The sequence below is a fragment of the Thermobia domestica genome, chromosome 13, assembly GCF_964235325.1.
Source record: "Thermobia domestica chromosome 13, izTheDome1.hap1.1, whole genome shotgun sequence".
Taxonomy (NCBI): domain Eukaryota; kingdom Metazoa; phylum Arthropoda; class Insecta; order Zygentoma; family Lepismatidae; genus Thermobia; species Thermobia domestica.
Window position 1 is genome coordinate 210427196 of NC_137466.1, and position 26487 is coordinate 210453682.

Below are 26487 nucleotides of genomic sequence, written 5' to 3' on the forward strand. Positions count from 1 at the left end.
ATTCGTTTAGAAACATTTCCTAAATATGTAAAATCATATTTGGCAAAAATGAGACGAGTCGAAATAGATCTTCTTATGGTCACAAGACCATCATAAGACCCACTTGCTTGTAATATACGGTAGTTGATGAGAATGCTCACATAAGTTAAAGTTCTAACATGTTCATTCTGATAGGGAACACAGTATTGATACAGTGGCAAGATTTTGATTCTACGGAAACAAATTTCAAAGTTTCTTAAGCCAGATAGTTAATAAGATATAATTAAGCCAACATATGCATTTAAAATTATCAAAGCTAGTATAATAATACGCTTATATTTAATTACTTGAAACATTGGAGCCAATGTGTTAAATGAACACAATGAAAGATTGTACGATGATTCAGCTTATTTCATTGATGGGGTAGCCATAACAACAACAACAACAACAACAACAATTGCAACTTAACAAACATTCTTTCAGAGCTTGACAAGTTTGAAAAAAAAATAATAATAATAATAACCTATAATTTTGAGATTCATGAAAGATATTCAACTAACGAGTCATTATGAGCGCTTTGGTCAAATAAAGTCACGTACAATCTAACCCTTTTAGTTGTTACGAAATCTACGTGAATTAAAAAAGTAAGTTGGTAGTTTTTAATCTAGAAGCAATACTTATTACGATTTACGTATAAGTAAGCAAAGAAACCATGTAGTCTAGCTTAGCGTTAGTGGTTATCACAGCTTTCAATGTATATTCAAAGTATAAAGAGTTTTAAATCTACTGCCTAGGTAACCATTCGAATTATGAGATAAAAATTGTGCGTAGGAAGAAGTAGAGTACAAGGGTATAAGGACTATTTACATATTTATAATATCCATTCGATTAACTCAGTAGGTATACATTGATACTTGCCTTTCTCTCTTTTTATCGCTAGTTTTCTCACTAGAATATATATCTGAGAAATGTAGGCAATTATCGATTTTCTCGAAGCTTTTAAATAAAGTAACCATCCATTTTTAAACGGATTTTGCTGTCATACTAGCGCCATGACGGAACTATTAGTGCCTGGAGGAAGTTAAGACATTACGGAATATAATACACGCTTTATAGAAAAGTTTATTACTCATATCTTTGATGACTGTTTTTTGATACACAGGCAGTTGCTGTTCCGTGGATAATGTTCCTTTACAATCAAAATACGAGGAATGTTCAGAAAGTCAAAGACGTTTTGGTCTATCGTGGAAGTGGGCGGGGCTAGAGTCGCCATCTTGGTGTCAGAACGTTGCCACACTCAGTACGCATCAAGCTGTCGTGGCGTGAAAACGGTGACTCTCTTACTGTGCTTTCTGTAACGTGTTACAATGTGCGCTGCAATAGTAAATCCCGCCTCTTGTGAAGTGCGTGGTTTTTATTGGCAAAAATCAAAAAAACACGAGCCAATTGAATTCCATCGCTCTAAAATGTATGGACATGGAATAATGAGTGAAGGCCGAGTGAGGCAATTGATTTTAAAAATGGCCGTTCCAATGTTCACGATGACGACCACAGTGATAGGCCTAGCCTTGTATCTGATGAACTGGTGAAGCAAATCGAGGACAAAATTCGTGCAAATTGTCGTAGCACGATTACGGAACTTGCTGAATATTTTCCTCAAATTGCATGTCGGTGTAAATGATTGAAATCGGCGGTGGCAGATTTCTACCGCGACGGTATTGAAAAACTTGTGCTACGGTATGATAAGTCCCTTAAGCTGCATGGTGATTATGTGGAAAAATAGCTTAGGAGTGTACCTTCAAATGTATATAATACAATTTGGTTTGTTTATTCTGTTACTTTTTTAAAAATTTCAAAAAGTCTGTTACTTTCTTGAAATCCCTCGTACAAAGTAACATGATATTAACTGTGAAAAAAATGTGTGAGATTTTTATAGTGCCTTACGGTTTCAAATTACATAGTTAATGTGATAAAAACTCAAACAGATTGAAAATCCTTGGGTAAAATATTGAATATAAATGCAATGTTGCGACTGGAAGGAGGATCAAAGCTTGGTTTCGCTTCTTCAGATCTGCCATACATTTTTTTCTTTTCAGAGAAAGATTCAATTTAACAGTTGAAGTGTTAAATTGAGCCCCTCTTTTAAGTTGTGATACAGATCTCTTAATACAAGAAGCACGATACAAAAACTACTGCTTCGAAATTCAATATCCAACCAAATGTTTCCTTGCTCATACTTCATGTTCATATCCGTTACATTTTACCCATAATCCTTGGTATTTAATCGGTTGGTAATACCATAATCCTTGGTAATAAAGTACTTTATGAAAACACACTTCAAAGAAGAGTTTTAAAGTGGAACAATGTAAGAATCTAACTTTTCATTAATAACTGTTTTAACTTACGAAATGTATTGCAAGTTGTAATTTCTAAACACTCTACTTGTGTCTAAGTGGTAAATTTTGTTACATTACTGTCAGTAACTTAATGATATGGATATTTTGTTATTGGACCATGTAAAGAAAAAGGGCGTACAAAAACTTTTACTAGAGGGTCTAAAAGTACAAATATATATTCAGTGTAGAGTTCTGAGAAGATGAAGCTTAAATCTCCGTAAGTCAAATGTGCAGACGACAGAAAAGAAAAGAAGAAAAACAATGCGTTTTGGCGGTCTGTAGTAGAGTGCGTTTTAGAAACAGAAAGAACTATATTGTGTGATTCAAGAAAACTTGAGGAAAAAGGGCATGAATTGTAGATATTGAGAGGAAAAAACAAGCGAAATTTAGTAAGGTTAATTTTTGTGTGTGTTGAAGATAGTCGTATTTTCCCCCTTAAATTAAAAAAAAAAAAAAATAGTTCATGTGGTGTTAAGTAAAAGTAACATCAGTGGATGCTTGAGAATTCCCGGGGTTATGACTTTGACTTCAAATTACAGTTTGAGTATGGCTCAGTAACACTACCGTTACATATAATATCTATCAATGCAGTATGTACAGTAGATCTAATTGTTAGTGGTTTTGTGAAAGGATATTCTCTACTCTATAGAAGTTCGGAAATTTGAATATTGAATGGGTTTAGATTACATTGACGTACATGCAAAAACTACGTAGAAAATTAAGTTTAGCTTTTTACTATGTAGAAAGTTCTTGTATAAATTATTTTTGTTTTCGTCCATCTTAACCCTTGACTTGATAAAACATAATGTTTACAAGGGTTTCTATTGTCTTCCAACTCTGGAACGAGTAGTGGGTGTCAAGTAATAAAAATTTAACACGTGCGCATGAGAAGCCATATTGATCTATTAGCATGGAACGTTTCCTCAACATTTTATAACAGAGTAAAATTAATTCCAAGCAACCAAGATGGCGGAACGCGCAGTAGTGTAATATATGAATCACATTATATGACTTGACTTTATAAGCAATTAGGTACCTCTATTATATACGTATAAACTCTAGGCTCTTGGAACATAAAATACATTAAAATAGCCAAACTTGTCAAGCTTTTACAACTCAGAAGACAAACAAAATACATACATTGATGCAATATATTTATTATTATTTACGATTAGGCCAGTATGAGAGAATTCAATTTGGTTCTGTTCTTATGAAATGCGTTATAGGCTCGGTTTTCATTCTTTCGTTCAACCGTTATTTCTGAATGTCTTCTTGAGTATTCAAGATGGCTGTGTGTATATATACAGTCCTTGTGACTCATTCGCTTGGCAGGAAAGATAAACCAGGTTAAGTGCAAAAAAAGATTATCAAACTTTGTAGTAAGATAGCTTGTTTACAAGATGCTTACTGAAATTCCTGTAAACTGAGGATAAATACAATTCAAAACAAGACAATTTTTTGGAAATGAAACAAGCAAAATGCATACGTTTTGTTAGATTTTGTTCAGGTATGCTATTAATCAAAATATGATGATTATTCTTTTTAATTTTGCATTTACACTTGCGTTCTGGGAACAATATCAACTTTTAGATACCAAAACTAATAATTCTATAATACCATGTATTACCAATTACACTCGCTTTGACTACTAAATAAACGTGAACTACAAATTTTCTTCTAATAATCAATAATTGTAGAAAACGATTTTTTCCTTTAACGTTGGCGTTTCGCATTCTGTATTATTATTGTTATTACATTAAAAATTAGCACCTTAAATACTTACAAAAATCATATATAAGTTAGGGTGCCTAGTATCAAAATCCATCAGATCCACTTTTTGTTTATTTAGTTACCGAAATAGAGTTATGTATCGCTTATTATAGATCTGATCTACAGGAATTCAAGTGAAGACACTTTTGTTTAGAAAGTCGATATATCTTGCTAGCAATATCTGCCAAATCAATCACGTATTTCGTCATTGTTAGTTTCAAAATCTGACAATTCCATTTAAACCAATCTGTACTCACAGTACTATCACGTGACGTGCAGTACTTTCTCATCATTCATTGGGCAAGTTATTTATTTTTTGTGCTGAAAATATAAATTTAATAAATGTATACTAGCCAGTTTGCAATAATTATTAAAAATCCAGAACTGGCTAATAGCAATTGTACGGATTATTTTGTCCTCAGGAACAATGGAGGACAGTGTTGGCACTAACTTAAAATAAAGATAACAGGACTTTTGGGATTAGTTTTGACTGTCAAAAAATTGCTTCATCTAGATTAACAGATCAGTCAGCATATTCCAGCCCGCAGCTCTTTTTTATAATTTCACTATCGTTACACATAACTCCTCTTACAAAATTAAAAAGGGGCCATGTTAAATATTATACTTGGTGTGAAAGTGGCTGTCTCAAAAATTCAACTGCAATTTCGTCGTGTCCATTATCACTTGTTTGTTTGTAAGGAAAAGCAATGGTTCAATGATTTTGTGGGTGAATTATTCTAAAGAAGAAAGTATTCTTGAAGGATTTTTTAATTCCAGATGAAGTATTTTACAGAAGTGAAGTTTGTATGGGTAGAACTGTAACTAAACGGTTCCGAAACATAACGTACATTTGTCCGAAAACTCTTGATTCTGAAGTTTATATAAATTCCACACTGGTGCGTGACATACCAAAATTATTGATCAAATATTATGGAGATGATTGGAGGAATAGAGCGATATTGAGGAGTATATCGACTTGGCCAAGATCCAATAAACCATTGGTGAATGAGGATCAAGACACGTACAGAAGTTGATACAATGCATGTAATTTAAAATCAGTACAAGGGAAATATAAACTATTTTGTATATTTTTTTTTATCAGGTGAAATATACTTTGAACAACATCAATAACACTGACTACAAATTGGTTTTGCTTCATTTTATCCCACTACTAACGCTTTGCTGTTATGTTAGATTAAAGCAATCCCTTTGTAGCTTCCACGTTCGACATATGTTGTTTACAGAATCGACCAAATCCCAATTTCAGCATCAAAACCCTATATTTAGGTGTATATAATCTCGATATCATAATATCTTATGCTTTTAATATTTTCTAATCTTACCCAGGATTATCAAAATAAAATTCCAGAAACAACAATATGACATTGAACTAGTCAGTTACTTTACTACATTTTTTTTTTTTTTTTTTTTTTTACAAATTGCTTCAAACTTAGTATTTTCCATTCTTCCATTTTAACACACTTAAATCTGATTTAAAGTACTCGCTGAGCAAATCAATACGATTATTTTAAACAATATTAACGTGTTGATTTGCTTAGTGAGTAGTTTAAATCAAAACTTAGGTAAACGGATTTTGATACTAGGCGCCTCAAATGTAATCAAAACCAGTAACTTCATAATTTTCCACATTCCTCTTGCTGTTTCATAAACATAACAACACATTATTGTACCATAATGTTTTCTCTTGTATTTTGTATTATCGCATAAAGATAAAATTCATTTTGATAATAGCAATTGTACAAGAATAAAAGCAAAGAGTATTGGTAGAATTACTACAAAGAACTAGTTGCAACAAATCTATTTTGAAATATACTGATTATCATATAATTTTTAAGAAGAGTCAATTTTTAAGTTACTCAGCTGTGTTGGCTCATATTATCATAATGATTCAAACTATCCCGAACTCGATTTCACAAGGAGGACAAAGATAAATCAATAATTTTCCCAGTTATGTTTTGATTATGTCTGTCTGTTTAATAACTGTAGTTTAGTATTAATCCTTCTAGTTTATTATTCAGTGATAACTAAAACCATAACTTGAATAGATAAAAATTGCCAACCCAGAAGAGTTAAGAATAACTGTTATCAAAATTATTAGTTTTGAAATACTTGTTTTACTAAAGCAAAACTTGTCTGAACAGTAAACACAATCTACATTCATTAGAATGTTCAGAAACTCTCGTCCAATTTTCATCGAAGCTTTTCGCTTGAATTTATGTAAGCCCTATTTATGCACTGTTTAATCGTTTAATAAGTAAATACTCACATATTTACAACATTTTCTCCTTAAGGAAATTAGAAAGCTGTCGCAGATGTTTTTACTTTCTTTTTTCAAACAGTACGTACAATACTTAAGAGTCGGACACTAAAAATAATACAAAATTTACCATTTTTCTTTTGCTTGTTTTTCATAAGTGAAAGGAGATAACGAAATGCAACTTACCACAATCATAAATAATGTTATTCTACAACAGCAAATATGAACCTGAAGAATTTTCAGTGTTGCCATCCATGGAAATTACAGTGTTGCCAAAATAACAATTCCCCAAAATCTAAGTTAAGGCAGCGACTAGAGGAACGAACTCAACTGAATTTTATTACGTGTCATGTTGTTTTGGTGTCCTGTGAACTACTTTTTAAATAAACAGTTATTAAAATTAAATAATAATATTATTTAAAAAGTAGTTCACATGATTCCAAGATAATATGGTACGTAATCAAATGAAGTTGAGTTCGTTCCTCTAGTCGCTGCCTTAATTTAGATTTTGGGGGAAATGTTATTCTGGCAACACTGTAATAGATGGTAATACTGAAAATTCTTCAGGTTCGTATTTTCTGTTGTAGAATAACATTATCTATGATTGTAGTAAGTTGCATTTCATTATTTCCTTTCACTTATGAAAAACAAGCAAAAGAAAAAATGTAAATTTTGTATTTTTAGTAAGTCAGGCTCTTAATCAGAGTATTTTAGCCAGCAAAATATTGTAACAATGTCTTGTTAGGTCTAAAAATTAAGTTTCTTCCCAAGAATAACTCTTCGGCAAGTTAACATTATTGTTAATATACAATAGAACTTTATATATATATATGTCTTTATCGAATATACCTTATTTCCATTGATGCAAAATAATATATAATCAGGAATAACTAATATTCAAAACAAAATTGAAGTTTGCTGTGAAAATTCACAAAATAATTTGTCATTACACTTCAGGTGTATCTTTAAACGATTTGGATTTTGTTATATATTATTTTACATTTGACGCATTATTTTAGAGGTCAATTACTGATCCTAGTAATATAATCACTAAAAGTATTAAAATTTCGTGATACATGCGTATATTAAATATATTTTTTAAGTATTTTGTTCTTTTCTCATATAATATCAACACGTACATACTCATTGTTAAGCATTTATATGAAATTTTAAATTTTATATAGACTTTGCGAGAGACATGCATTAAGAATAAGGAAGATTGTACGCATACAAGTAAAATTTAGTTTTGTAAACTTCTGTAAGCTCAATCAGGCTTTATTGTCACAAGTATAATAATGTTTTGCTCTAAAAGCTATAGTTACATGTATTTGTTTTAGCTTATTGAAATTATTATTATGAAGTTATACAGACAAATTTTTAAGTACACTAAGATACAAGTATATATGTATATATTCTGTAAATTTAAAATTTCTAAAAGTTTTAAAGCAGAAGATATTTTAAAAATTAAATTTAATGATAAGTTGTAAACAGTGTCGTGCCGTGGGGGGCAAGTGGGGCAACGGCCCCGGACACCAAAGTAAGGGGGCGAAAAATTTGGGAGGAAAAAGAAAAGAAGGAAAGAAACAAGGGAGAGGAAAAATTACTTGGAAAATCCTCTTCCTGCTGTAGGAAGTGGTTCCATAATGTTACTCATGTTAGGAAAATGCATATGCAAATATATAAAATGGAAGGAGAAAAGTAATAAAACGTACTCAAAATCAAGGAAAAGCAGAGTTTTTTGTTACGTTCGTTTCGCGCCAACCATGGTGGCGCTTAGCGGCTGGTCTGTCGACCTCATTTAGTAATATGTACAGGGGCGCCGGCGTATACTCTCACCCAGGGCACTGATTTTACACGGCACGGCACTGGTCCTAAAGGTAAAATGTTTGACAATAATATTTCTTAAGCTTTCGGAAGTCATAAATATGAACCTATTTATATAGGGCACGAATATGTTACGACTACTTCCGATTTACAGTCTGATACTTCGAGGCAATGCACTGTTTTGAGCAATTGTCTGTAGGAAATATTCTAGTACTTAAACTATTTTTTTATATATCTTATCGTATAACTTAAATACTCTCACATATTTTATAGTAGATCTAACATTACAAAAGAATTTTAACACATACAATATTAAAATATGCAATTTGATATGATTTATTGTACAAATTAACACCAGTTAATTGCATAACTCTAGAAAATATTGTTATTGTTTTTTTACTCTAGTCAAATAAATATATTTTTCCAGATTTTTCTTAAATCATTACATTGATGATCACAAGTAGGTTAATTACTTAGTTCTGTAATTGATACGATCTGACATTAAGATTTTTTCTTGATATGAAGATTTCAACCAAGTACAACCTTGTCAGTACAGAATATTATGTATTCTATTTAAATTACAGAATTTTTTCGCAGAACACTTGGAAACGATTGTGCTTTTAATGATTGTGCGGTAACTCGAGAATCACCAATGAAATTTGTTAGTAGTGATTTTAAAATGTTATTTTAATGAACCACAAATGAAGAACTGTCATCTTGAAAAAGAATAATAAAATATATTAGTATTTATTTGGTTATTTTATTTGTTATTAAATATTTTCTTCTATACTTCATTTTGGCTTTCATGTTTTGAATTTGACTCACTTTGTACATTTTCTTTCGTTGAACGTATTTCACTGAATTTTATTTTTGCTGTTCAGTAGAAAATAGTTTTTTTAAAAAAAACTTTATTATACTTTATTAGTATAGCTACATTCTTTTCTTTAAAATACTCAATTTAAATATCATTATACCTGTACATATTACAGAATACACATCAATAATTTAAAATAATTTTTTAATTTACAGTTTGCATAATAAATTTTGGTGTTTTAATATTTGAAACTACTATGAAGAGATCATGGAATTGAAGTGAAGTAAGAAACGAAACGTTATATCAATAATACATATTTATTTAACATTATGACTTGATAAGGGACAGTCTTTGCTGTATTCATAGTTGGTTTTAACATAAAAAAAGTAACAAAATGTATTGTAATAGGTTTCATGCACTATCAGTTTTAACTGATCAGTTTAACTGAGCTAGAAACTGACTTAACCGATCGTACGATGAACTGAAGTGATGGTGTGTGGAGTACCGTCAGTTAATGGAGTTCAGTCCTTCAGTTCCTTTAGTTCAGTTGCTTCAGTTTCATCAGATATTCTGGGGAGTGCACTTATAAGTTCCTTGAAATACCAAAGCCTTGACACTTCCTCATCTCCAATCCCTGATTTCTTAGATTCGTTCACATTCCGCAGTTCCTTTCTAAATATCGACCATAGGTTGTTTAATTTTTTAATAACAGTATCGCATGTCACCTGAGATTCCAACTCTTAATTTTATAAGTAACACATCATACGTCTCCCCTCTTTTATACCTATTCCCATAATACATATGTTGCAATGTTGAATGTCCCAAAGTTCGGGATGACCATAGTAGGCTTCAATAAAAGCCAACAGTGTCTCAGTTTTACTAGTTGTCATGATGACAGGACCTGAACTGAGACAACTGTGTGTTTTCTTCAGTTAATAGCACAGTTATCGCAGCAAACGACAGTTCGTTTGTTCAGTCCAAAGTAGCCGTTCTTCAGTCCAAATAATCGCATGAAGAACTGACAGAACTGAACGCATGCCTCCAGTCCGCACAGTTTTTCCTTCAGTTCTGACGTCACGATCAAGTTTTTCTTCAGTTAAACTGATAATGTATGGCCCCTTAAAAATTCCTACAAATTATTTAAGTAATTTAAAAGTATTTTATTGTATTGGTAGAAAAATATACTAAATAAATAATCTCGTTACATTGTCACTTGGATTATTTTATGTTCGATTTATCATTTAACTATTTTTTTTAAAAAAATTATAATCCGAAAACTGAATAATTTAGTTGAAACATCCGAATTTTCTCTTGTTTGTAATGTTATTTTGTTTACTTATTTTTCTTTCATGAAAGTTTCTGTTGTTTTTTAATTGACTTTTTTCCATGTCCTTCATAATTAATATTATTCAATCATTATTTCAATTACACTCGAATGAAAAGCAATGAGAATGTTCTGTAACTCTATTAGAACATTCAATTTAATCTTATTTTTTAAAAAAATAAAATCTGTTACATACATGTTATAATTCTCTTGTAATGTTTTGTTTAAAAAAGATGATATTCCGTTATATATATGATATTTTAGTGTTACAAGACTAACTATATTAAATATTACTAAGTCTAATGACTTAAGATATTTGGATTTTTAAAATCTATTTTATTGTTTTATTTTTATGTTGATATATTATTTGATTATGTATCTCTCTTAATTTAAAGTTTGTTAGTTAAAATTTCTTCTTTATAGAGCTGATTGTACTGTCATAATACAGGGTATCCATAAATATACGATCATGCTTTGAAGTGGTATTACATTGCTTTGGATTATCGTATTTAAATGAAATTGGTCACATTTGAAAGAAAAACTCAAATACTTTTTACTTTACCTCATAGACATTGAATGTGGGCCCCACGAGTGGCGATGCAGATATCAAGTCGATATTCACATTCACGCCACACACGCTCCAACATATCTGATGAAATGGACTGGATAGCAGCACTGATACGAACTTGCACTTGTTGCAGGTTTTGAGGCGTTGGCGGTACATAGACACAATCCACTACGTAACCCCATAAAAAGAAGTCACAGACCGACAAGTCAGGGAACTTCGGCGGCCACTTGTAGAAAACATTATAATCATTTTCGGTACGTCCAATCCATTTTCCTGAAAGCCGCCATAATTCCTTAAAACTTATTCTTTCATAACAATACAACACAACGAAAGGAAATAAATTTACGTTAGCACATTATTACGGCTTACCAGTACAGAAACATAAAAGCTTCCCAAGTGATCATCAACAGAAACAGCAACTGCCTGCTAAATATCCAACAATGAACTCACATCGATTAATCATAAGGTAAACATGAGTGAATTTACTTTTTCTGTGTTTGATGCCGTCCATTATTGACAGTTGTCCATTGTGGACATGAACAAAAATATTTGAGTTTTTCTTTCAAATGTGATCAATTGCATTTAAAAACGATTGTCCAAAGCGACGTAATACAACTTTAAAGTATAATTGTATTTTTATGGACAAGCTGTGTATATCGACTTCTGTAATGTCAATATCACAAACATGTTGCAAAATAATATAATTTAACATAAATTTAATACTAATGTACTTTCTGTTCAGTTCAATAGCTGAAAAAGTCATTCCATGTACATTTAAGATAGAAAACAATTTTTAAAAAAATCCCAAAGAAGTCGAAATCAATATAAAATTATAAACGAAACTGATGAGGTTTTTGCTTATTATATGCATTTCTATTAAACGTAGAATAATTTACCAATATCAGGTGTCATTTCACCATGTTGACCAAAAAATACACTTTAATTTCCTTCTTAAGAGGCCTAGTCACTGCAAAATTAAAATACCGCTAATTTCACAGCAATTACGTGATATCTTCAAATAGATAAAAGATAATCGAAATGTGGAACAAGAGCGCGCTAGACAATATTACTTTGCATAAGGTACCGTTATCACGAATCACCTAGTAGCTTTCTGTTTGCAGCCATTTAGAAACGCGAAGATAAATGCCGATGTTTAAATGGCTAGAAATCGAAAGTAGATAAGTAAGTTGTGATAATGGTATCTCATGGAAAATAATATTGTCTAGCGAGCTCTTGTTCCATTTTTCGATCATCTTTTACCTATTTGAAGATATCACCTAATTACTGTAAAATTAGCGGTATTTTAAATTCGCCTCTTAATAGGTTCGCATTTGATTTTGTAGTTTCTCTTTGAGATGCATTTACATTCTTAAATGTTAATATGAACATAAATTAATTTAACGCTATTATAAAATACTGTAATTGAAACAATATTGACTTGATAAAAAGAAGTTTCTCATTGAAAGTTCACATTTCCAATATTTTGTCGCATCTATAAAACAACCTATACAGAACAGAAATATAGTTCTGTTAACTATACAGAATAGAAATATATTTGTGTTATATTTCTATTATTTTCAATTTCAAGAGTTCCACTTATTAGTATTTTACTGAAAGTTCTCGAGGTCTAAGATCGTGAAGAGTTAACCATTTTTATTGATTATGTTATTATTAAGCTCTCAGTTTGATATTCAAGTCTCTTTTTACCTTTAACTTCTCGCGAAAACATAAAAGTCAAAACTGTCGTATTTTTTTTTGACATTCATAATTATTACATTACTTTTCTTTTTCTAAATTGCCCTGAGGTTTCTAAGAAATTTACGTTTAACATATCTTGTATTATTACTTTTTTTTAACATATATGACATTTTCTGATTAATTTATTTTCATCTTATACATATTTCACATAAAATATCTACGTAGGTTTGTAACGTATGTGTTGTTTTAACTTACCATATTTTGATTAAACATTGTTATAAAGTTTTATACTTGTTTCATTTTAAATTGTCGAAATGATATCTTTACATGTGTTACCATAAGTTGGATTTTTATTTAGATAAAAGAAACAATTAAAGTTTTTTTTTAAAACACGCTCACCAGTTGCTCCAGAAACGTTTATGTGACCAAACTTAGACTTGTCAAAGCATGCTTTCTTATATCCTTTGCTAGACTGTTCAGAGACTCATTTTTTTTTAACTCTTCAAAAAAATATATTTCTGTATGTGTGTTTATTTTGAAATTCACTTTTCTTCTATGTTTTGTACTAACTACCATTGGAAGCACCCAATGAAATATTGTTACCACAATCTCACCACTATTTTAGTATAATTTTCAGTATGATTTATTTAGTTTTTTTTTCTTTATTAACACATAATATTGTAGTGAACAGCCAGACACAATATACATGGAATGTAATTTGTTGTTCTTAACTTTTTGTTAATCACTATAAGATCACAATTAAATGTAGAGTGATTCACGATGTTTTAACCTCAATGAATATGCGTATTGTTGGTGCTTATTAACTGGTTGTTTTGTTATATTCGCCATCGCACAACCCATTGCAAACTCAAGAATACGGCAAAATGTTTGAAAACAGAACCACGGCCATGGACTGGGTGGTTCAGCGCCAGCGAACATGCCGTAAGTACTGTACAGGCGTCCGATATCAGCTATGCATAACAAAACACCCATGATAGCAGTACCGTATGTAATATGGAGTACCTTCTGAACCTCACTCTTTCGGTTAGGCTTATCTTTGTCATCACATGTTAGCGCCGCTCTATTCACGTACGCGATGTGGTTCAGGATGGAATGCAAAGTAAAATCTGGTTTGAGCGTTTCGCAGTGGGACAGCAAACTAGTTTCCGCCGTTTCCTCGTCGGAGAATTGTGGTTCAGAACTTGGGCCTGCTTTCCTACTACCTTTGCGAATGTGTTGGGAAGAAGACGGTTCTTGTCCACTGGTTCCTAACCCTCCATGCTCACTCCAAGTTCTGCTAGGTTTACGGCTAGAAGGTGATGCTGGTGCTATGTCCATGGAAGAAACACTCGCTTTACGACTACCAACGTCATGAAACGATAGAGATTTTTTACGCACAGGATCTTCAGCAATACCGGCTAAGCTGCACCGTGATCCCAATCTACTACGAGATCCAACGTTCTCCACTTGTAGCCCAGAAGTCGAAGCAACGTTTGGATTTAACTGAAGCTGATGCACTGAACCGCAATCACTGCTTGATCTTCTACTTCCAGCACTGGTACAGTCAATCGGCCTTAAACTACATTCACTACTTCTTCGGCTACACTCGCTCCCTCTTCGGCTACATTCACTCCCTCTTCGGCTACAATCGCTTCCCCACCGGCTACCCTGGCTACATTCACTGCCCCTTCGACTACATTCACTGCCTCTTCGACTACACATGCTAGCTCTGCGACTACTTGGCGATATGGTTATACTTGGAACGGCTATTGGTGAAGGTCTTGCGTAGGGCGGGGGCACGCGACGTGGGTCAGGACTTCCAGGGCGCACAGGGGGCATCGGAGGTGGATCTGGATCAAACACGGGGTCGTTTGTACGTCGAGAACACGAAGGAATGGGCGTAGAAGGGCGCTGAAGAATTGGTGAATCCTTATCGCTGGACGAAGATTCTGCAAAGTAAAAGAAACCTTTTAAACACTACGGTAGACAACATTTTAAAAGATTAACTGTTTTATATTTCATGTTGAATAAATAATTGGAATCATCAATTTCAAATAAAAGGTTTAACCTTTAAACTACGGGATATTTTGTTTTCAAAATGCTCTGTTTCTTGTCTTAACTACAGATATTTCGATTTCGAAATGGTACTACAATAACTTTTTTAAACACGTTTTGTTTCATGTGTGGATAAATAGGACCACTGGATATATAGGAGTGAAGAAATGGACTTCTTTGTAAACCCTTACGAAAACGCTTTAAATGTAGTTTAAAGGTTAAAGGTAAATTACCTCCGTAGTTTACAGGTTAAAGACTTACCTCCGTAGATTAAGGGTTAACTAATTTATTTAACATTAAAAGCATCAGTTTACCAGTAGCTACTAAATTATGATAAATTATTTTAATTTGAAATTAATATTGCGCATGAAAACAAAATTAAACTTATTTTATTCCAAAGAAGGAAGACAAAAATGTGAAAAAGACAATTTCGATGTGAATTTGTATTTCAGTGTAAAAGTTTTCTTTCTCAGTCTTTAATTAAAGTCCCGCAACAACCTATATTCGATCCAATTAATTATAAATACTGACAAGGAATAGCAAATAATTGAAATTTTGACATAATTGTAATATTTTTATGTCATTTTTTTATAATCATGTGAATTTTTCTCAAACATATTGCGTGGAATGTTCATTACAGCCCCCCCAAACAAATTGTAGTTAACCCTCCTATGTCCCTTCAAATCTACACACACGCTCTCTCTGGGATCTATTTGACCCCAATTATTTAATTTCTTATAAGGGCATGCAAACATGAAAGATATATGAAATAATCGTTAATCTTGAGTGGTTTAATAATAATAATAATAATAATAATAATAATAATAATAATAATAATAATAATAATAATAATAATAATAATAATAATAATAATAATAATAATAATAATAATAGGAAAAATATAATATTAGACATAGGGTTATTATGACCCCAAGGTCTGATGTGTTATCTTTTTAATTAACAACGTTATTTAAAATAATTAACTTTTAATATTCGGATTATATAAAGAACTAGACTTGGTCGAGGAATACTAAAATAATCAGTAACTGAAAACATCGTACAAAGAAGCTATTGAAGAAATAGGTGTCCCTTGGGGTCATATTTACCCCAAGGCCATAGGACGATTAACGTAGAATACTGAAATTTTGAACTTGTATTGATATATATAGAAGAGCGAGAGATACTTCGGTGTTAATTGTAGAAAAAAGTGGTCAAATATTAATACGTATAAAGTTCAATTGCTTTTTATTGATAGTAAAACAAAGAGTATATTTTCTATGAACTATCTCAACAGACATACATATCTGTTAGATAATGTAAACTTAATTCTTTTCTTTTTTTGAAAATTTTGCCAAAAATTTTCTTAAAATTTCAAAAAAATTCCAAAATTTGAAGTAAATATTGTGAGCCTCTTATAAATCAGGAGCTGGACAAAATCAATAAATTGTAGATCAATGTAAAGTGTATAGTTTATTTGTTCTGTAACAGGTACAAATAAACAATGTTATGTGTACAAACGTTCTCTATTCCGCTTTAATATTACCTGCAAAACAGATTGAAAGACATTATGTAGGAAGTAACAATTCTGTAAGCTCCGCAGCTTATAAAATGCATTGTCTATACATGTCAAGAAATTTTCGTTCGTGAGATTCATAAAATGTTACAAGAGTGGCGTTTATACTTTGAACTATGTGTTCCATCATAGATGAACACTTTTGAAAGTCCTGTGATGTCGTAGTTTTGCACTAATGGATTCTGACTTATGTGATACCAGATAGATTGCTTGGATAATCATAAAGTAGGGTTACAAAACCTGCAGTGAAACGTGTATATATATTATTTCACACAATCAGTACAGCCGACATGTGGTACATGCATTAGATTTATTTTTCGAGATAGTCTTCATATCGGTTGTGTCACTTATCGTATCGTGGAATGAGTTTGAAGATTCCCTCGTCCTTGCGTGTTCAGCCACGTTGTCACGAAGTGTTTCACCTCCTCCTACTGCAGGATATTGTGCACAATGTGACGAACGTTTCCGAACGATATTCCCAATTCTGCCATCAGATGTCGTAATGTGATCCTCCTGTTGTTCTGAATCAGCTCCTCCATGCGAGTTTTGTTCAAATCTGTTGATGCCGTCGTGGATTCGCCACTACACTCTTCGTCGGTGACGTTTTCTCTACCAGGCGGAAAAGTCTCAACACCATTCTGCAACATGCTGACGAGAACATTATAGTCTTTCCATAAACCTCTACCAGCTGCCGGTGAATTTCAGCCGCGGTTACATGTTTCGTCTGCAGAAATCGAATAACAGAGCGGACTTCTTCACGAGATAAATTTTCCAAACCAGTTGCTATTTGTGTTTATATACAACTAGCACCGTAGCAGGCGAGTGGCTGAAAATCTGCACAGTTGCCAACTCCATGTTTTAAAATTACCGCACATTCCTCATTCTTCTATAACAGACGAAACTTCAGAAATATCGGTCTTGTAACCTTAGTTTTTGCTCTTCCCTCGTAATTATATAACAAATATGTGAAACATTTTGTAAAAAAAAAAAAAAAAAAAATTATTTATTATTATCGTTTTCTTGTGCGATTCTCTAAGACAGCGTTTCTCAAACTTTTTTTTCTGAGAACCACTTTTTAAAAAATGTTTTACGGACCAGCAAGTTCAAATTAACTTGAGCTGAGTTAAGTAGGTTGGAGCATTGCATAGGGAAACATGTAGTCCACGGTAGGCACATTTGGATATCTTTCTTCCCATCTATTTCTATAATAGTAGAACCCATTTCTTGTATATAGGGGATACAGTAACTTCCCCTAAAAGCGAATGGATTAAAACTAAATTTAGTCAATTCATTCATATTACGAATATCGAATTCAATTCGTCATACTGTTTCAAAATGGAGGCCGTTTGAAAATTTTAAAACTTCATAACTCCCTTAATTTTGGGTCATATCATAAAAAAAATAAATTGATTTCTAAATTCGGTTTTAAAAAAATGGACAGTTGTTAAAAAAAGTTATTGAATATTTTAAATGACTTAATAATGTGCATCACGAAGATTGAACCAGACATTGCCGCACTAGTGAAATCACACCATGCTCAGTTATCTCATTAGCTTTCAATTTTAATTGTATTTCAATATGCAGTTCTCATTAGTTTCATATCGTATCTCTTTCATTTAAATTGATTTTTAAACAACTCTGCGCCTGTTGAAAAGGTTTAGTAGGCCTATTTTTTTGTTGTTCTTAGCAGTATGTATAAAAATAAAAACATGCCTATCAGAACAAAATTCAAAATAATATTTAAAATACTATTTTAAAATAATTTCCAGTATTAGATTCTAATTATATTTATCTCTTCCGCTTATCTTCGTGATCCCCATGAAACCCCCTCGCGAACCCTAGGTTGAGAAACCCTGAACTAGATGTATCTATGAAAATAGGTAAACATGGTTAGTAGTGAACCATATAGTCATTCACTAACTTCAGAAATAATCACTTTAAAAGAGAGAGAGAGAGAGAGAGAAAGAATAAACAGTACCTTCATCAATTACATCATCTGCTCTTCGATTTGTTGGGTCATTCAAGTGGTTATTTTCACTGGCGTAACTAAACGATTGCTCATTTTCGTCTGTGATTTTGATTTTCGGTGTAAGAAGCGTTGGCACAAGGGCTGCGGCCACGGAAGAGGCAAGATTATTGTAAGGAGCAAGCATTGCTAGTTGCATTATACCTAAAAGATAAAGAAAACAATAACACAATATTGACGAAGACCCTGTTAATTATTTTAAACAGTTAATATTAAAATTTCTCTATGTAATTTTGTAACATTACTTTTGAGTAAACTTCTATGCTTGATGTACTTTTCATTTTTACTTAGTTTTCATCTAAGACCACGAAATTATAATTTACTTAGATATTTTTTTTTTTTTTTACAATGGGAAATATGTCGACAATATAAACTATTACAGTGGGCAGTATTTTCTGATTACTAAATACTAGGCTGTATCAAAAAGTGCATGCAATCACCTAGAAGAAATCCACTCTGGAGAACTCTGACATCATAATAGTATTAGCCCTTCTCTACGTAGTCACCGTGCCTAAGCGACACTTTTTTGCCAGCGGTTCTTCACTTTCCGTAAGACCGTTTTGTAAAAGTCTGCAGTTTGGCTTTAAAACTACAGTTTAACCTCAGAAATGACGTCACCTCTACTGTCAAGGTAGCATTCCCTGAATGGATGCTTCATTTCTAGCAAGAGAAACAAGTCACTTGGCGCTAGGTCTGGTGAGTATGGGAGTGGGGTAATACATCATATCCTAATTCCACTGCCTTCATCATGGCTGCATGCTCGGAATGAGCTGGTGCATTGTCTGCCAACAACAGCACCCTTTGGTGACCAATTCACTACGTTTCTTCTTTAGTTCCTAACTTAGTCAGGAGATGGGAATAACAGTTGGTCCTGTAGTAGGTAATAATTTGTCATGATGACCCTTTCACAGTCCTAGAACGGAAAGCATCACTTTGGCGGCAGACTTTTGCACTTTTGCCTTTTAAGGGCGGCGAAGGCAGGAGCGGATCTAAGGGGAGGGCTATAACCCCCTCCTTGACGCTCAGGTATACACTGAATAAAATGGGCTTTAACTCTACTTTCTTTACACTGGATAAAGCAGCAAACTATGGTTTAGCCCTTCCATTGATCATATTCTAGATCTGCGGCTTGGAGGAGGAGAGGATATTTTCATTGTTTGTTTATTTTCTTTGTTTCTGGGTCATAAAGGTAAACCCAACTTTCATCCATTGTCACCAGTCTGCCGAAAAAGTTTCTTTCATCCATTGTCACTAGTCTGCCGAAAAAGTCTGTTTCATCAATTGTCACTAGTCTGCCAAAAAATCTGTTTCATCCATTATCACTAGTCTGCCGAAAACTCTGTTTCATCCATTGTCACTAGTCTGCCGAAAAAGTCTGTTTCATCCATTGTCACTAGTCTGCCGAAAAAGTCTGTTTCATCCATTGTCACCAGTCTGCCGAAAAAGTTCTTTCCATCCACCTCACAGCAATACAAATTTCTCTTGCAGCGTCCTCGCTATTTCTCTTCTGGTAAGATGTGAGCTATCGTGGCACCCACCGTGCTGCAACTTTATGAAGAAGCAGCTGATTGTGAATCATATTCAAGGCAGACCCATAACTAATACCTATTGCACACGTAACACTTCCAATGGGTACCCTCCTGTCTTTCATCAGGACGTATTCTGAACTTTCTCCGTCAAGGCGGCATCATCAGTGCAAGATGGTCTTGTAATATTTTCCATAAGTAGAAGCTTTGCTTTGTATATACTTAAACACAAACAAATTATTTGCTGAGCAAAACAATATATTCACATAATAAACTACATACGTGTTACAGTTTCGGCAACTAACACTTTGGCTTCATCAGACACTATGAGATACAGGAGAAATGTACAGTCTTATATAAAAACAATAGCCAGGAGCCAATCAGAAGCAAGACATCTCAGCTATTGTTTGTATATAAGGCTGTACATTTCTCCTGTATCTCATAGTGTCTGATGAAGCCAAAGTGTTAGTTGGCGAAACTGTAACACGTATGTAATTTATTATGTGAATATTGTGTTTTGCTCAGCAAATGTTTGTGATGATTTTGTGTTTAAGATGGTCTTCCAGATCTAGAGGTGTCCGCGGTGGTCATGTGTCCAATTTGGAATTGCCGTTTCTACTTGGATACCATCTCATAAGATGCGCTTTCATCCTCATAGACTTCTTTCATCTCTTTATGGATCTGCTTTGCTGATTTCTACTAAAGATAAAGTAATTTAATAACGCTTGTCAATCATCGCACTTTCAGTGATTTACCTAAAAAAAAAAAAAAATCCAGAATTTGCATGGCTAACATACAAGGGCCTAACCATAAAATGCATGTCCGAGTAGGTCCATAGTTCATCACTTTCAAGGCAATTGTGCAAACTTTTTGATACTTCCTCGAAGTCATGCGTAGAGCATATTTCTAATGTTCATTCTCTATCTTCACAATATTTTTAATTTAAGAAAAGAATAAAAGAAAAGAAAAAACGACAATTGACAAGCACCCTTTATAAAATATTGCATATGCCGAATCAAGATGGAATACTTACTTGGTCTTCTTATGGTCACACATATGAAGAAACATCAATAAAATATAAGGTTTTAATATAACTGATTTCTTAATTTCGTAGTATACTTCTTTTCAACAAAAAAAGTTACTAGGTTTGACTCTATGGTAAGCTATAGGTTCACATAGCACTTACACTTGGTGTTTAAAAGATAAAATTAAAATCTAGAAGTTTAATTTTATAACTATATTAATTTTATATTAATTTTCATCTAATATATATTGACAACTTTTCGAACATTTCGATTGTCTACAATTATTCTTCAGGTGAAAGGAAGAAAGAAAGGAAAGGGGGGAAAGAAAAGAAATTATTTATATTTGAATTTAGCATCCTTTTCAGCAGCGAGGCTATATGACAATTCGACCTACAGCTTAACGTGTAATCCGAACCACATGAGCTCCCGCCGAGAATGAAACCCGAGTCTTTTGTGTCAAAAGCTAGTACACCATCTACATAGCAATGAAGACATCTGGAAAAAAAAAATTAAAAACTCTAGAAAGATAATAATAATTTAATTTAATATAATAACATATTTACGAAGTGCTAAGAACAGTGTTAGCCAAATATAGCACTGTACAAGGTAATTGAATATTTTGTGCATAATACAATTGAAGGCTTTTAATTCAATTTTAATACCATATAAAAGTTGTAATATTTCATAGTTTAAAACTGAGTGATATAAAGTAAAATATAACAAAGTGAAACATTAATATAGCCCCAATCTTAATGATTAGATTATCTAATAATAAAATATAAATATAACTATTTGTAAAAGACGCATTTATTTATCGTCAGGAGACGCTAGAGCAACCTCTTTTCTACTGCAACGCATCAGCATGGCAGTACAAAGAGGGAACGTTGCATCAGTTTTGGGAACGCTACCCTCTGGTAAGGAACTGGAGGAGATCTTTTGTCTGTAACCTCGGCGAAGGTTTCAGGATGCTGTTGCGAGGCTTATCACAATAACGTGTATTAGTGGATAATTATATTTTGATATTCTGTAAAATGTAAATTGTGCACTGTTCAAGGAATGTAATATTTTGTAGTTTTGCTAGCGGACTTAATGCAAAGTGGGTTCTGTGTGTAAAATTGTTCGTGTCTGGTTCCTTAGTTGCTATTCACGCGATATGTTTACATGCAATATTTAGTCCTATGTTCATTGGAATGTTTTTCAATTTATGTAGATACCTTTGTTGCTGTTGCGGTGGTTATTCTATTACCTTATTGTTGAAACGTTGCGTTGAAGTAACAATGGAAAGATTGTTATGTTTATTTCTTAATGTTGTCCATGTATATTACGGTCTGTAATAACATTTATAAATCAAGTGAAAACTGATAGTTATGACAAAACAAAATAAATAACTATTTGTAAAAGAAATTAATGTATCAATTGTTGTTATACCAGGATAAAACATTATAAAACTACTAAAAACCTAACACTACCCTAATTTCTAAAAGTCCTGTCTTCTGTTATTAAACATAGTGAGTAAGATGCTTAACACAGACTTCTTTGTGCCGTTCTTACACAATAAATTTGTTTTCCTTACTTTGTGAGTTAGTACTCTGTATGAGTTATTATTTACAAGGTGCTGACTCTAGAGTGGGCTCTAAAATTCTTAACGCTTGTTGTTGTCTTCTTTGTGATAAAAAGTCTAGATTAAAAATCTAATAATCTCTCGTAGTCACAATAGTATTGGTACAAATAAAAGATGAAACCAGTTGAGAATGCTCCAAGAGCACTGGCAGAACGAAATAAAAAAGAATGGAGAGATGGAGCAGGAAGGATAACTGTGATTGTTCCTACATGTAAAAGTAAATCGCCATACTTTGTTATCTACGCCATATTTTGTTTCTCGCAAAAATTCGCATAATATCATCTCTCTATGACTTATGGTTCCCGAGACATGGCTCCTTAAATCTCCCGAAATTCGAACTTTTTTGGCCAATATCTGGGGAACGGTGGTCAGTTGGCCAGTAGCCAGTTGGCCAGTGGCCACTGGTTACTATTTGGTATCAAAATGTTCACCATTCTCTTAGGAATTGATCAACACCAATATGATCATTCTATAACTTACGGTTTTTGAGATATGGCTCCATAAATCTCCCGAAATCGGGACTATTGTTTGGCCAATATGCCGGGAACGGCAAGTCATAGAGATGATGATGTTGGTGTTGATCAATACCTAAGAGGATGATGAACATTTTGGTACCGATATTAACTGGTGGCCACTGGAAAACTGGGCATTGGCCAAACCAGTGGCCGCCGGTTACTATTTGGTACCAAAATATTCACAATTCTCTTAGGTATTGATCAACATCAATATAATCTCTCTATAACTCATGATTCCAGAGATATGGCTCCTTAAATCTCCCGAAATCGGCCATTTTTTGGATAATATCTCGGGAACGGTAAGAGTGACGCGAAAAATTCCATCACTTTCTCAAATAGTTTTTAATGCTCTATCGAATGGAGGGCTCAAAATTGAAAAAAAAAATTGCCAATAACAGACAGACAAACACACAGACATAGAGAATTCACTAACGAACTTTTTAAGTTCGTTGAATATACATATTTTATAAACTTTTTGATCCCTTTCTATTTTATCATAATTTTTTCTGCTAATATTTGATCAAATCGCACTTGCGGAGTCAAGTTTAGGTTTGATAAGAGTTTTATATAGTCTTATATACGTGGTGTGATTCTTGAAATTCTACAAAATTCTAAGTTAATTACTTGTAGCGATGTTTGCTTGTTTGATAACATCATTCACATGGAGATTGAATGTAAGTTGATGATCAAAAGCTACTCCAAGGCTACTCGGTATTTATATATTTTGCGCCCCTGTGCTCTAAATAATTTGCCGCTCCCCGCCGAACAAAATTCCCCCTCCCCAGAAAACGATCAATATTAGAGTTGAATTCACAGATTTGGGGTCGCTGAGATGAATAGTGACCGTTTTAATAAAATTCAACTTCGAGGTCATACTCCACTCCTCAGAGAAGGGGCAAGATTTTAAAAGTAATCGAAAACTACAGAGATTAGTGTTAAATTCATAGTTTTCGAGATCGCTAAGTTTAACGGCATAAGTTTTTATGATGTTAAAGTTCATCCTTACTCATTGGGGTGGGGTGGAAGAGGATGACTTTTAAAAAAATAATCAGATAAGCTAGCTAATTAGTAACTACTGTAATTAGAGCGAATTAAGCACATTAACGTATTTTTTCGCGCTTGCGCAGTTCTCTGTAGGTTCCTAGTTTTAAATATTACTTTATTGTGAATCTTTAAATAATTCAAAATTTTGCCGCCCCGTAAGTTCTGCCGCCCTGTGCTCGAGCACAGAATAGCACTTACCTAAATACGGGCCTGCTCCAAGGTCCCTGACAGATTCTACCTTTTCTATAGTTTTACTGTTTATACTATACATGTATTTTATTACCCAAGTACTGAATTTTCTTTGTATGTGTTACATGTTCGCATTTACTGTTATTTATGCTCATATCGTTATTTATAATAATAATAATAATGTTACATGTTTTTAAATTTATTATAGGTGCTGCAGTAGATATTTCAATAAGAAATTTGCATATAGCGTTAGGCTTACTAAATAGGCCTAACTACACACAAGCATTATCATATATAAATTATAAAACAATTCTGCTAAACAATCATTAACCAGAATGTACCACTGGACACGTACTTTAATACCAAATATGATTTTTACTGAATTGACATCAATATAAACTCATATATATATATAATTTAGTAGTATAAACGGATACTTAATATACACCTATAAAAGACATAAACGAACATAAAAAAGCACAGTGAATACAATTCTTTCTTCTTTTAATATGTTTACATATTGCCATTACTAACGCACTTAACACATCTTGCCAATCTCCCAACATCTTCCCCCGGTTTCCGCAAAAGAATGTTTTGTACCTCTTCCCTTCCTTTTTCCTTGGACCTCGTTACTACCTTCCTTCTTGATTGATCACCAATCCATACCAATTGTGAGTACTAAGTTTCCTGAGCACACAGCTCCATTTAAACTTTAGAGCACATAGCTCCTGTTAAGCACTAAACTTCCTGAGCGCACAGCTCCATATAAAACTCTGAGCACTAAGCTCCCAGAGCGCACAGCTCCATATAAACCTCTGAGCACTAAGCTCCCTGAGCACACAGCTCCCTTTGAGCTTCTAAACACGAAGCTCCTTGAGCACACAGCTCCATATAAAATTCTGAGCACTAAGCTCCCTGAGCACACAGCTCCCTGAGCACACAGCTCCCTTTAAGCTTATGAGCACTAAGCTCCTTGAGCACACAGCTCCATATAAAATTTTGAGCACTAAGCTCCCTGAGCACACAGCTCCATATAAAATTCTGAGCACTAAGCTCCATGAGCACACAGCTCCATATAAAATTCTGAGCACTAAGCTTCCTTTTCAAATGAGCACGAAGCTCCATTTTGATCACTTAGCACACATTTCCCTCTGAGCAAAATCTCCGATCTCTGCACATGGTTTTTTTCACGTTCACATTCTATTTCCTTCTGTAACTTTACTCATGCACTTTACCGTTACTTTTTCACCTTGACTGAATTTGTTTGTGTACCTCAAATAAACTTGCACCATCATTGCAATTGTCATGAGCCGATTCATAAAGTTTTACAAAGCGTAATGGTCCGTTTTAAGTACGACTGCGCCATTTGTTACAAATAATAATAATAATAATAATAATAATAATAATAATAATAATAATAATAATAATAATAATAATAATAATAATAATAATAATAAAGGAAGAGGAAGAAGAAGAAATCTATAAAAGAACATTGAATTTCAATTTGATATTATTTCCTTGCTACCAATTACTTTGCTTACTGACTGCAAAGCAGTTAAAAATACTTAAAGTAAGTTAAAAATACTTCACTTGAACACTTGACTTTGAAAAGTAACAAAACAAAAGAAAAAAATGTTTTAATTAAGTTTTATATTAAAGCTCATATGCCACATAATTTGTAGAGAATTTTTCAGCTGAACGAGAAAAGCTGTTGTAAGTTCACTTCGAATTTCGTTCACTGCTCACCCTAGAACCACAAACTGACAAGACCAGTGGTTTATTTGTGGATTTTGTAGAAGGGGGGAATTTTTATAAAGGATTGCTACTAAAACGTGAAGTTGAATTATTGTACTTTATAACAGATTATATAGCCTATGAAAGAGGTATTTTCCCTGGGAAGACTGAACTAAGAGACAAGGAAGTCAAAACTTAGAAGGGGGGAAATTCTCAGGCTTCCCTGGCTACAAATAAATCCCTGGACAAGACTCACATGAACCTGAGTAAAATTCACAGCTAAGAGAATCTGAAGCTTTCTTGGCGTCTAATGTAATACCTGTTCTCGGAATATCGACCAAATGATTTGTACCTTGTCGAACATCTCCCTCAAAACAGATATTATTCTTATCTTCAGAGTCAGTATCTGGAGAGCATTACCTAGCCTACTAACTTTAAGATTAAAAAAAGAAAAAAAGTTTTCGAAACGTTGAACAATGTACTGTACTTATCACGTTGTGGATATTCCGACAACAGCTATCAGGCACG

General features: G+C 33.1%; 1 protein-coding gene across 2 annotated transcripts in view; it reads right to left on the minus strand.

Annotated features, from left to right (window-relative positions):
- Positions 1-12134: 12134 nt before the first annotated feature.
- Positions 12135-26487, minus strand: part of LOC145668982 (uncharacterized) — a 351060-nt gene continuing 336707 nt past the window's right edge. For both annotated transcript variants that reach the window (XM_081737290.1, XM_081737289.1), the window contains 2 exons: positions 18258-18449; positions 12135-14600 (listed from right to left, as the gene is read on the minus strand). In XM_081737290.1, the coding sequence (XP_081593416.1) occupies positions 13411-14600; positions 18258-18449 (1382 nt within the window). In that variant the 3' untranslated portion in view covers positions 12135-13410. The remainder of the gene's footprint in view (positions 14601-18257; positions 18450-26487) is intronic.